This window comes from Pteronotus mesoamericanus, unplaced genomic scaffold, assembly GCF_021234165.1.
Source record: "Pteronotus mesoamericanus isolate MK-2021 breed Mesoamerican mustached bat unplaced genomic scaffold, CSHL_Meso_final contig_1, whole genome shotgun sequence".
NCBI classification, from domain to species: Eukaryota; Metazoa; Chordata; class Mammalia; order Chiroptera; family Mormoopidae; genus Pteronotus; species Pteronotus mesoamericanus.
This window is the reverse complement of record NW_026554998.1, coordinates 4,487,929-4,500,016: the sequence shown is the minus strand read 5'-3', so window position 1 is coordinate 4,500,016 and position 12,088 is coordinate 4,487,929. Positions and strand designations below refer to the sequence as shown.

At 70.4% G+C, this 12,088-nt stretch overlaps 2 protein-coding genes across 3 annotated transcripts in view; both read right to left on the bottom strand.

The window, feature by feature from the left end:
• ADAP1 (ArfGAP with dual PH domains 1) overlaps positions 1-2,537 on the bottom strand; it is a 28,208-nt gene extending 25,671 nt beyond the window's left edge. For both annotated transcript variants that reach the window (XM_054574065.1, XM_054574146.1), the window contains exon 1: positions 2,443-2,537. In XM_054574065.1, the coding sequence (XP_054430040.1) occupies positions 2,443-2,524 (82 nt within the window). In that variant the 5' untranslated portion in view covers positions 2,525-2,537. The remainder of the gene's footprint in view (positions 1-2,442) is intronic.
• A 5,021-nt stretch (positions 2,538-7,558) lies between these two features.
• On the bottom strand, positions 7,559-9,859 carry LOC129065047 (cytochrome c oxidase assembly protein COX19). The gene is made up of 3 exons (XM_054566344.1): positions 9,711-9,859; positions 9,337-9,448; positions 7,559-8,724 (listed from the first exon to the last, which is right to left on the bottom strand). Exons 1-3 carry the CDS (start codon positions 9,790-9,792, stop codon positions 8,649-8,651), a joined length of 270 nt encoding a protein of 89 aa, XP_054422319.1. The 5' UTR covers positions 9,793-9,859; the 3' UTR covers positions 7,559-8,648.
• Positions 9,860-12,088: the final 2,229 nt, after the last annotated feature.

Sequence of the window (12,088 nt, the reverse complement as noted above, 5' to 3'; positions counted from 1 at the left end):
AGCCCGGCCCCCTCCCTCTCCGGGGACCCCCCGCCGAGGGCCCCCCCCCCCGCACTGCTCACAGCAGGGGCTGGACGCGGTGGGCCTGCTCTCAGCCCCCCCCCCCCCGGGGCCTGGCGGCACTCACCCCCGCCCAGCAAGGACAGGCCCCCCGGGCCACCCCCCGGGGACACCCCGGGATGCAGCTCTAATGCCTCCGGAGCGGCAGGGTCTCCATGCAGCGTCCCAAACTGCCCATCTTGCCAGAGAAAAAAGCCCCTCACCGAGCGCAGGCCCCTGGAATAGGAAGGCCCCGCGTGCACCCCGGGCCCCGGCCCAGGAGAAGGGCGTCAGAGCAGCACCCGCAGCCCAACCCGGGAGCGGGCGGGAGCCCCGCGTCTCCGCCCCCCCACCCCGGGCCTGCAGTGAGCAGCGCCTGCCTGGGGGGCCGCGAGCCAGCGCCTTGTTCAAGGGCGTGCGGGGGGGGGGCGGCTGGGGGCAGGGGCTGGGGGGCTGCAGGGGTCCCCTGCAGGGATGGCCCCCTCCCAGCAGCCTTCCTGGGGCCAGGCCTGCCCTGCGTCCTGCTGCGCGGGGCCCCACCCGAGCAACACCCAGTCTGTGGGCGATGTCCTGCCGACAGCAGGCAGGCTGTCCCTCCGCCGGCCCCCACCGCGGCCAGGGGGCCCTCTGCGCCCTCCTCGGCCGCAGCAGGGACGGGAGGCCCCAGCGGCTCCAGGCAAGGGGGACCAGCAGGGCTCTGCCCCAGAGCAGAGCGCAGGGGCGGGCGCCCCACAGGCCCCAGGGGAGGCGGGGCAGCAGGCCTCGGGCCGGCTCCCCTGAGGCGCGGACACGGCCGGCGAGAGCACGCACAACGCGGGAGGCTGTGGCCAGGCCTTCGAGGCACCGCGCCCCCTAAGGCTGCTCAGGTTCCTGGGGCCTCAGTTTCTCCAGCTGTAAAGCGGGGCAACGGCTTGTGTCGTGCCTGTCCCTGGGGCAAGATGCGGCGTGGAGGGCCAGCTCTGCGCGCCAGAGGCCTGGCCCACGTCAGGGAGACGGGCTCCGCGAGGGCCGGCCCAGGGTGGCGGCCGCTGGACGGAGGGTGGGCTGGGTGGGGCAGCGCCAGGCCGGCAAGCCAAGGAAGGCCCCTCCTGCCCGGCGGGGCCCCAGAGGCGGCCGGGGGAGGCTGCACGGGGGCGGTGTGGCCAGCGAGGAGAAGGGCAGGGCCGGCCTCCTCCCCGCGCGCCCAGCAGGCCCAGCCCCAGCGCCGCCGGGCCGACCGCGCTTTCTCCCCGGCGGGCGGAACCGGGCCTGGGCGAGGGCAGTGGCAGCGGCCGCGTCGGAGCGGCCCTCTGCGCCCCCGGGCGAAGGCCGGCTCAGCCCGCCCAGCCTCCACGGAAGCCTGTTGCTGCAGCCCGGTGGGACCCTCCGGCTCCCAGTGCGGCCTCACATGGCCTCAGCAGCTGACCGGCCGGTTCCCAGACCGGGGGCTGCCAGAGACCCCTCCCGGCCCGGCGGGTGGGCCGCAGGCAGAGCGGAGGACTCAGTCTTGCCCAGGGAGTGTCCAGAGGCGGCCCAGGGGCCTGGAGACAAATGCAGGGTCTTCCCACCGCCCCCCAAAGGGGGCCTTGGCCACTCCAAGTGTGTGTGTCAGGTTTGTTCTGAGGGGCCCTGGCCAGCAGCCCCCAGGGGGGACCAGTGTCCCCGGGGCTGCCCCTCCACCCTGCCGGCTGGAGCTGAGGCGCCTCCCGGGCTGCACCTGCCCCACCCGCGCCTGCAGAGGACCAGCCGGGGCTGCGCGGCAGAGGCAGATCCTGCCAATCCCAGGACACCTGCCCGGGCCACCCAGGAGCAAAGTCCTGCTCAGGGTCGGGGCGCAGGTGGGCCCGCGCCCCAGCTGGACGGGCCGCCAGCCCGGGGGCAGCGAGGTGCGGGCTGGGGGGGGGAAGGGGCGCCCTTTCCCGCTGGGTCCACGTGGCGCGGGGGCCCCTCCGCTTGCTGGGGCGCAGTGCAAACGGCGACTCCGAAGGGGCCTGACGTCAGCTCCAGGTGGCTGGGAGCCGGGTGGACTCACACCCTCACCCAGCAATGCGGCCGGGTCTCCAGCCTCTCCCTGAGGCCGCCCGCGGGCCACTGTTTCCTCTTTCTTTCCGGAGCCCGAGGTTTCGCAACGCGGCGACGGTCCGCGGGTGACAGCGAGACACGGAGCCCGGGGTGGGGGAGGGGAGGAGGCGACACAGCCGCAGGTCGGGGGGCCGCGGGCCAGCGACTCCCCGTCCCGGCAGGTGCACTCCGGGCCGCGCCCCACCCGAGCAGGGACCAGGCTGCGCGCCCGCGCCCCCGGCCACGCGGCGCCATCGCGTCCGCCCCGGTCCCGGATCTGGCATCAAGGCCGGCGCCCCCTCCCGGTCGGCACCCCCCCAGCCAGCGCCCTCCGGGCCCCCGCTCCCGCCAGCCAGCACCTACCTGGGGCGCCGCAGTCCGCGCAGTGCGCGTTCCCGGGCCGCTGCAGCAGCTCCAGGACGGCCCTCTGCCGCTCCGTGGCCATGGCCGCGAGGCCGCCGCTGCCGCGGGGCCGGGCCGAGCGTGCACCGCGCCGCGCTGCGCTAGGGCCCCACGCGGGCCGCCCGCCGCCGCCCCTGCGCCATCCCGGGCCGCCTCAGCCGGCGCGCGGGTTCCGCATTCCTGGCGCCCGCCCGTCCCCGCCGCCGCTCGTGTCGCCGCCGCGGCCGCCAGGCGTGTGCCGGCGCGGAGCCCAGGGCGCACGGCGCGCTCTGGCCGGCGCGGCCCGCGGGCGGCCCCCAGCGGCGCGGGCAGGAGGCCTCCAACAGCGCCCGCCCAGCGCCCAGCCCTCGCACCCCAGGGATCCAACCTGGGGGGCACCCCGAGGCCCACCCCCGCCCTAGCCCTGCAACCCCCTGGCTCTGCACAAAGCCGCCGGCCGCCCTGCTGGCCTGGGCGGGGTCACTGGACAAGGGACAGTGCCTGGACGCCCACCGTGCGCTTTCCCCCACCCCTGGCCAAACGCTGGGTGCTTGTGGAAAGAAGGGGTGCACACTGGGGGCCCGGGGCTCATGCCGTCCATGCTCTGCAAGGACACTGCCCACCCGCGGGTGATGAGGCCCAGTGTCGGCGGGTGCTCAGGGCGACTGAGGGCCCCCACCCGCCGTGTGCAGCAGGGACAGGGCCGGGGGCACCGTGCCCTGGACAGAGGCCTCCTGCTCCGGGAACCCGAGCCTGGCGGCGGCAGGGACAGAAGAGGCCACGGCAGGAAACAAAGAGGGTCTTTCCTGCCCTGCCTGCCCAGGCTTTTGTCAAACTTTGTTTTCTTCGTCACGGTGAACACATGGCTACGTCCTGAAACAGAACCAGGCTGAAATCTCAGCCCCCGACATCCTCCGCAGGCCTGCTCAGTCCGCCACCCACGGCCGCGCGGCCCTGGCCTGTTGGGACAGCCGGGGAGGGAGGCCTGTTCCCTCCGTCTCACCTGCTGGCCTGTCCAGGTGGAGCCCCCAGGCCGGCAGAGCGAGGCCCCTCCCCAGTGTCTGGACTTTGACGGGGGCCCCACGGCTGCCGGCCCCCGGCCCCCAGTGACCCGTCCCAGCGCCCCTGCCTGGAGGAGCGGACAGGAGAACCTGCCCTCCTCGTCACTGAGAAGGGGACATTCTACCACCCAGACTTCTAAGGCTTCCAAACAAGAGTCGATAGGACGACCAAGGAGCCTTTCCGGCCCTGCCCTCCGTGGGTACGAGAGGCTTTTCGGCCCGAGAATGACCCTCATTTGTCTCCAGAGACGCTGGGTTGGGCGGCGGCAGCTGGGGAGGCGGCAGGACACTGGGTCTGAAATCAGGCCTCATCGCCCGAGTCCCTTCATGAGCCCTGAGGGCGCCCCACGGAGAGTACCCCCCACCATGGGTGGAAGAGCAGCCGCAGCCCCGGAGCCGACCCCACCCTTCCCCACAGGCATCGCGGGCCTGGCCAGAGCCCTCCAGGCGCCTCCCTCCCCGGCTGCTCCGTGCCGGCCCGGCGGCCACCCCAGAAGTCTCACCAGGAGCGGGCGCTGGGGCTGCTGGGGCCGGGCCCCGGAGGCAGCCCCCATAGGCCCCAGAAGGAAGGGGGGAGCTGGAGGCCCCAGAGGCTGCTCAGGTGCAGGGGGCTGTGGCGGCCCCTCATAAGGTGGGAGTGTCCCCAACGGTGACATGTGGGGGCAGGGCCTCTGGGGGGTGGGGGTTCTAATGTTTATTTGTTTAGTGAGTTTTGCAACATTGACAATCCTTCTGGCTTGGTTTCCCGAAGTAAGAGGTTTGTAGCAGGGGAGGAGGGTGGGTCTGGGGGATCTTCCCGCCCGGGCTGCTGTCGGGGCCGGGGGTGGGGGGTGCAGGCGCTGCTGCCCCAGGGTGCCCAGGCTGCCACCCCCTCACGGGCAGGGTGGGGACCCACGGGGGGGCTGTGCACACCCACTCCCTCCCCCACGAGGTGTGGGGAGGCGGGTGTGCCCCGGGCCAGGGCACGGCTCACACTCCACCCACCGCGCGGCTCCTCAGCGATCACCTTGGAGCTGCGGGTTTTCAGTTCGCAGGCAAATCGGTGCAACTCAAAAAATCCACTTGTGAAGTGGACTCTTACGAGTCGGTAATAAAAAGGTAGATGGCCCAGGTAAAGAACAGGACAGAGGTCCGAGTGGACGTGTCTCCCAGGGACACAGAAGCACATGAAAAGACTCTCCGCACCGTCGGTCACCGGGAAGCACTGGCGGAACCCGTGAGGTGCCAGCTCGCGGACCCGGGGCGCCCGCGCGTGAAACGGGAGGCGGGTTGGGGGGGGCGGGGGGGGGCGAGGGCCGGGGCCGCGCCCCAGCCGCTGGGAGGGGAACGGGGCCCCTGTGCGCACGTCCCTTCCTGGCTTCACGGCGGCACAAGGTGGGAACCGGCCCTGTCCACCGGCGGATGAAGGGGGCACTCGGCTCGTCCACACCCGGCGGACCGCCGGCCGCCCACGGAGCGAGCACCGACACACACGCCCACAGGAGGCGTGAGCCTTGAAAACAGGTGCTCAGTGACATGAACCTGTCACAGAGGACACACTGGGCCCTCTCTCCACGCGTCCTCGGGTCTGGAGGGTTTCCCCGCATTCAAACAAGAACCGCGCGGCTTCGCTGTTCTCATGAGCTCTGACCCCACCGGAGCCCGCAGGGCCCCCACGCGGTGCGGCCGGTGCCGCGCCCCCTAGTGGACGCGGACGGGGACGCTGAGGCTGGGGCTTGTGTCCAGGATCAGCCCTCGGGCCTGAGTCCAGAGACCCGCAGGGGCACCCCGCACTCCGGAGGGAGGGCCGAGAAACCCTGCAGCCTCCCAAGCACGGGGGGAAACGCGTGGAAGCTCCCGCCGGTCACCATGCCCGCGCGCAGCGACCGCGCGGCTGCTGCAGAGCCCGGTCGACGGCGACCAAGTCCATGAACCAACGCGGACAGATGGACCCTGGACGGGCGCTGCGGGCGGGGCTGGTACATCCCAGGGGGGGCCCCGTCCTCCGCGTCCGCTGCCCCTCGTCCGTTCATCCACGCATCCGCCCCTATGCCTTCCCTCCTCTGTGACAGACTGACATTCTCCGGACTCCCGGACGGGAGGGTCTTGTCCTCACCCGCAGCCCAGGTGGGTTCTGGCGGCCCCAGCCCGCGGGAGGGCGGGCGGGAGAGCCCCGCAGCGGCCGCACAAAGCCTGGGCCCCCCAGGGTGGCGGACCCCGAGGCCGCCCCGTCCGCCCGAGCTGCGGCTGCCGTCCTCCCAGCTCGGGCGCGAGCCCCAGGTGCGGCGCCTCAGCCACCCTGGCGAGAGCCCCGCTGAGCGCAGCTGGCCCCGCAGCCGGAGGATGGTCCCCAGAGGGCGCAGGTGTTTAAGCTGAGCCCGGGCAGCCCACGCACGACCCGAGAGCGCGTGGGGGGTGGTCACCAGGCGCCCGAGGACGGAGCACTGGCCTCGGGGACTAGGAGGTGCCTGGCTCCCCGCAGCCCCGTCTCTGGTGCGGCCTCCTGGGGACCCAGCTCCGCTTCTGTCCGTTGCAGCCTCTGCCCCTGGGCACTTGGTCCGCAGGCTGCCAGGCACGCAGGTCCGTGCTGACGTGAACGTGGAGCTGGCCCGCGGGGCGGGGGCAGGGAGAAGCTGGGGACCCCCCGCAACCGGTCAGATCTGGGGTCCTCGGGACCCCGCCCCGTCCTCAGTCTCCCGCGTGGGGCACGCGGCACACTCGCTCCCCTCCAGGGGACCCTCCCCAGGGCCGCAGTACCGCCACCGTCCAGCAGGGGCCGCCCCACCACCAGGTTGTGTCCCGAGGCTCATTGGGGTCTAGTGGAACCGGGGGAAGGAAAGCGATTTCCAGAATGGTTGGTCCGCTCCCTCCCTCCTCCCCAGACAGAACAGCTCCATCCCAGAAGGTGGTCCCCAGCCCAGCACCTTCCGAAGGATGTGGCCCGCAGGGGGGAGTGGGGCCCTCCCCAGGGGGAGGGCGTGTCCCACGGCCCAGGCCTCCCCAGCCCCGCAGGGACAGTGCCCCTCTAGCACCGCTGCCTGGGACAACAGCTGCTCCTCCAGACCCTGGGAGCCTGAGGTTCCGGTGGGACTTGGCTCTCCCGTCCTTGGTCCCCACGGACCCCTCTCCAGGGCGCCCACTGGGGGAAGGGACAGCAAACACAGGCGCCACAGGGGACTGGGCACCCGTGGGCCCAGGAGCTGAGCGTGGGGCGAGTGTGAGCAAGCCCCCTCCCCCGCCTGCCGGGGGCCAGCCCCACGGGGGCCCAGCCGCCCAGGTCCCAGCCCGGGCGCCGGCCGCTCTGGGTGACCCGTTCTCATGACCTCGGCGACTCAGACCTGGGCGAGCCCCCTCGCGGGTCTTCGGGGTCCTGTCGGCCCCTCCCAAAGCCCAACGTCCGGAGAGAACTGGAGGACCGGGCACTCTGACCAGCCCCCAGGAGGAGCACGCGCCCCCCACACCTGGCACCTCAGGCGCCCAGCAGTGTGTGTGCCCCCCCAAGGAAAGTAAGGGGGTGGGTAGCGTCCTGGGGGAGCCCAGGCCTGGGATCCGCCGTCCAGCTGGGCTGTCTGTCCGGGAGGCCCTGAACCGCCCTGTGCAGCGGCTCATTCCCCCAGGAGGCTGGGACGGGCCAGCAGAGCGGCAGGGCACCCCGGGCCGATGGCCCGATGGCCCGATGGGACTTGTGTGGGACGAGGCCACGGGCCGGGCCGAGGGCCTGGCTCAGGGCACTTGGAGAACGTCCTGAACCCAGGCGCCTCTCCCTCCCCTGACATGTGACAGGCGCAGGAGCAGTGAGAAACGCACTCTGCGTGTGGGGCGGCCGGGGACCCCGGCTGCAGCGGGCACATCTGGCTCCTGAGTGTCACGCTTTTAGCGACTCAGCCTTAGGAAACCGAAGCGGGTGCCCGGGAGCGGTCCCCTGTCCCCACGTGGGACGATGTTCAGACCGACCCTCCCCACCTCCTCTCCCGCCGGAAGCCCCTGCGTGTCCCTGCTCCCCTGCTTGAAATTCACTTCAGAATGAGAACTTGCTGTAGAAAGTTCAACCACAAAAAGTTTAATACAAAGTATTTTTTCACTTTGAAATACTTTGACCTCCGAAGTTGCAAAAAATTAGAGTTCCCTGCCCAGCTTCTCCGAGGAGTGTCGTAGTGTCTTACGGGGCCACAGGACAACGATGGGGTTGACCCACGAGGTCGGGTGGTATCCGACCCGCAGCCTCCCGTCCGGGCAGCCACTCCTTCCGTCGCTGAGGAAGGACACTTCCGAGGACGCTGGTCTTCATTCGCTCCGCGGAAGGTCTGCGCCAGGCTGTGCCCTCGGGGAGGCGGCCATGCCAGCGCGGCCGCACCCTCAGGAGGACAGGTCGGGGTCCTGGCCGGCCCGCCTCACCGCCGGTTCGGGGACTCTGTCGGCCCTTAGTGACCGCTAAGTGCCTGAGGGCAGGTCCTCGGACCGGACCGGAGCCCCAACCCACTGCAAACTTGGCGTCATTGCTCAGACCGCACCCTTTCGCCCCGCCCCCGCCCCCTGCCGCTGGGAGACTCCCCAGTTCCCTTTGGGGTCCGCCCGGTCCTGGCTCGCCTGCCGAGTGGGGGGAACACGAATGTGATTCCGCCAGAACTAAACTGTGGGCCGGTGACCATTCTCAGGAGTGTCCAGTCTGTCCTTCCTGAATTTCTTTTTTGTAAAAATGCGCAGATACACCTATAGTTTTCTGCATCTCCTGGTAACATTGATATTGATACTCGGGGATCCAGCCTTTTCGTTTGTTTAAAAAAAAAAGTAAAGACACCATTTTGCTAGGGCACGGTTTTCTGAGGTTCGCCCACAGTCGGCGCCACCGGGCGAAGCGTCCCCACGGGAGGCCCACAGGCTCCCCCAGGGACCGCGTCACACCGGCGGCGGCGGCAGCGCCGACCACTCCGCGGGGAGAGGAGACTAACAGGGAGATCGACCTCCCAGAAGAACCCGGGGGCCCCGAGGACGGGCCGCCGCCCAGCCGTGAGCCAAGCCCGTCCAGGAGCTTCCAGGGCGTCCCAGATGCCCTTTCTCGGTCACACCAACTCCGCAGTGACGTCAGGGCGGCAGGTGAGGGCCGCCGCTCCGTCCCGCATGCCCAGCCGGAAGTCCTCCCGGGCGAAGTCAGTGCTTGTCGGCTTTTCCGTCCGTCAAGTCTCCAAACCCCAGTTTTTGCAGGGGCTCTTGTGCCATCAGTTGCCTGAAAGACAGAGACAAACAGGTGTCAAGGGGCTGGTGACAGGAGTGAGGAGCACGGGCCAGGCTGCTTGCTGGCCGCCAGCCCACCCCGAGCAGCGCCGATGGCGCAGGTCACCGCCAGGCCCCCGCGACATCCTGCTGGGCGCCTGCCGAGCCCCGGGTCCCTCCTGACTCCCCGGCCCCCTCCATGACGACAGATGTGAACAGTCCCGCCCCCGCTCCGCAGTGACAGCTGCGGCTTCCCCGGGCAGGTCAGCGCCGCGTGGACCGCCGTCAGAAACGGGGTGCGGGCCGCCGTCCCCTTTTCGCCCTTTGCTAAGGAGCCTTGTGTGCCCCTGGCTCAGGCCAAGCGACAAAGCCACCGGCCTGCCTTGTCGCTCGGTCAGCTGCTCAAGACGCTGAAACCTTGATGGCGGCGCCCCCCGCCCCCGAGGCTGGAGGGGCAAGGCCGGGAGGAAGGCGCCCCGGGCAGCGCGAGCCTGCCGGCGCGGGGGCGGGGGCCGGGGCCGGGGCCGGGGCCGGCTCCAGGGCTGGGCGCGGCCGCAAGGGCCTCCGGGAACGAGGCGGGCGGGGCCGCGGGACCCGAGGCCGAGGCACCGTCCACGCTACTCGCCTCTCCATCCTGCACTCCAGGTATTCCTTCGATTCGCGCCTGCACAAGCTGTTTTCAAAGCTGTTTTCGCGGAGGCACTTCAGGAACTTCTCCTTGAAGTGCGTGCATTCACCTAGGGCGGAGGAACACAGCGCTCGTCCCCAAAGCGCGCGCCGGGCGCGTTCCCGTGGCCTCCCCGGAACGGCCGCCTCCGCGGGCCCGCGCTGCGCCTGCGGACAAACGCAGCCCCGCGCCCCCCCTCCCGCAACCGCGACCGCCACGGGCGCAGCCGAGCGGAGCGCGGACTCCACCGCGGGGAGCGACGTAGGCCCTTGACGTCTCGCGAGACTCGCCGACAGGGCCGCCCTCGCGGTCCGCGGCCGTCCGCCGCTCACCGAAGTGGTCCAGCGGGAAGCTGCCCTTGTCCGGGGGCCGCGGCTGAAAGCTCTTGGTCCCGAAGTTCATAGCAGTCGACATGGCTGCAGCGCCGGAGCCTCCTAGACCGATACGCGCCCTACGCAGGCCGGCCGGCCGAGCGCGGAGCAAGCCCCGAGCGAGTGCCGAGCACGTCGAGCGGCCCGGCCGCGCGGCCCCGCCCCGTCCCCGCGCAGCGGCCTCCGCCCCCTGGCGGCTCGGAAAGGCCCTGACCCCGCGTGGGATCGCGCTTCCTCGGCCCGGCCCGACCCTTTCCATTCCCAGCCGCTCGGACCCGCACCGCAGCCCCGTGGCCAAGGAAACGGAAGCTCAGAGAGGCGCGGCGACCTGCCCGAGGACACACCGCCTCAGCGCACACCGAGCCGCCGGGCAGCGCGGGCGCATCCTGGGCAGTCTGTGCGGGTTCGCTGGCCCCGGCGTCTCGGGCCCCAGCGCCTGCCGATGGCGCTCGTCTTTTGAGAAATACAGTGAAGGAGGGAGCGAGGATGAGCTTCTGGGCGCCGCTCAGGACGATAAAAGGCCAAGGTCGAGGTGCCGGCAGGGCTGATCCCTCTGCTCCGGGCCTCGCTGCTCTTCTCTGTGGCCTGCAGGCGATCCTGGGCTCTGCTCGGATTGTGGACCCAACCCCCAGCTCTGCCTCCACCCTCACCTGGCTTCTCCCCGTGGGCGCTCCGTTTCCAGGTTCCCCCACCGATCGCTGGCTCAGGGCCCACTCTCGTCAGCTCACCTTAGCGAAAGGCACTGGGAAGTTGGTAGGGAGAAGTGCACCATGAGCAGGCAGGCTCTTGGCAGCCATTCCTTGTAGTGGCAACAAGGACAACAGAGAGAGGGCTCAGCAGAGACCCGAGCCCTGGGCACCCCCACGCCGGGCCCCTGCATTTTATCGGCCGATGGGGAGGTGGGGCGCTGCCTCCCTGCACAGCCTACCCCCTGTGATTCTGCTGGCAGCTCCATCCACCCAGCTACCAGTCACTGAGCGCCAGCAGCGCCAGGCCCCGCAGAGAAGCACCTGGGGTCCTTGGCAGCACGGAGCTCACCAGCTGGCACCCCCAAGTCTCTGCCGTGACCCGGCACCTCCACTCCCTCTAAGGTCAGGAGGAGAAGCCAACCCCAGACACTTCCCCCACGCCAGGGCCATCCCCGCCTCGGCCTGCCTTGGGCGCCGCCCACTCCGGGAGGCTCCCCGCACCCTGTCCGCAGGGGCTGCTGCTGGCTCTGGGGCTCGAGGCTGCGCCCATTCCACGTCTGGGACAGCCAGAGCAGCCGCCCGTGTGGGTGGGCAGCTGGCAGGGGGTCCGCAGGGACAGCGCCTGGCTGCCGGAGACCCATCCAGTCAGCGGGTCCATCAGCCCGGGCCCCAGGCCCACTTAAAGCTACGGAAGGAAAATGGCACCTTGTTCTTGTCACATGAACAGCCCGTTTTATGCAGCTGGACCCAGGGCCACACGCGTTACTCATTAATAGTTTCCAGGGCCGTCAACAATAGCGGCTTTATTATCCAGCAAGTAGCACTTTCCACTTGACTAGATGGAAGCACTCAGCAGTAAAAGGGACAGCCCCTCCCCCCAGAGTGCCCGCAGCCTGGGGGATCGTTGACCTCGAGCTGACAGCCCTCGTGATTTGCTTTCTGAGATTGTCCGGCTGGGGCGGGGGCGGGGGCAGGGGCATTTGAGCTGCACAGATAGGAGAAGTGGGGGAGGAGCTAACGTCTGGGGAGCCCTCCTGCGTGCTAGGCTGCTTCGCACGGTTCCAGGGGTGGAGCACAGGGCTTGGCACACAGCAGGTATTCAGCCGGTCCTCCTGGAAGAATGAACCCTCCGGCGTCTCTCATTCTCACGTGCACGTGCAGACACGGAGCGGCCGAGTCCCTGCCGAGGAGCCCCTGCCGAGGAGCTGGTGTCTGTGCTGTACGTGGGGCCACCCGCCATCCTCAGAGGGCGGCCATCACCTTCCGCACTCGTGAGGTCGCAGTGCGGGCAGGCCTTGGGGAGACGGCCCGTCCAGGGCGCCCTTTAAGGCCGGCGGGGGCTCCTCCTGCCGCCCTCCTGGTGGGTCAGTGGAGCTGGGACCTCGCCCATCACGGTGGGATCGGCAGCGGGAGTCTGAGAAGCTGCAACCCCTTGCCTCAGGGATCCCGTTCCTAGGGATTTATTTTACAGGGTTCTTCGCATCTGTGCCTCGGAGCGGCCGTGCCCCTGAGCCAGACTCGGGCATTCGCACCCAGTCCTTGGCCCTGATGCACCGTTAACAGTAAATGCAGATGCCCCGGGGCACGGGCTGGGCGGCGGACCCCGGCCGGGGCTCTCCCGCGGGGCAGGGCCGCTCGCCCCGGAGGCCG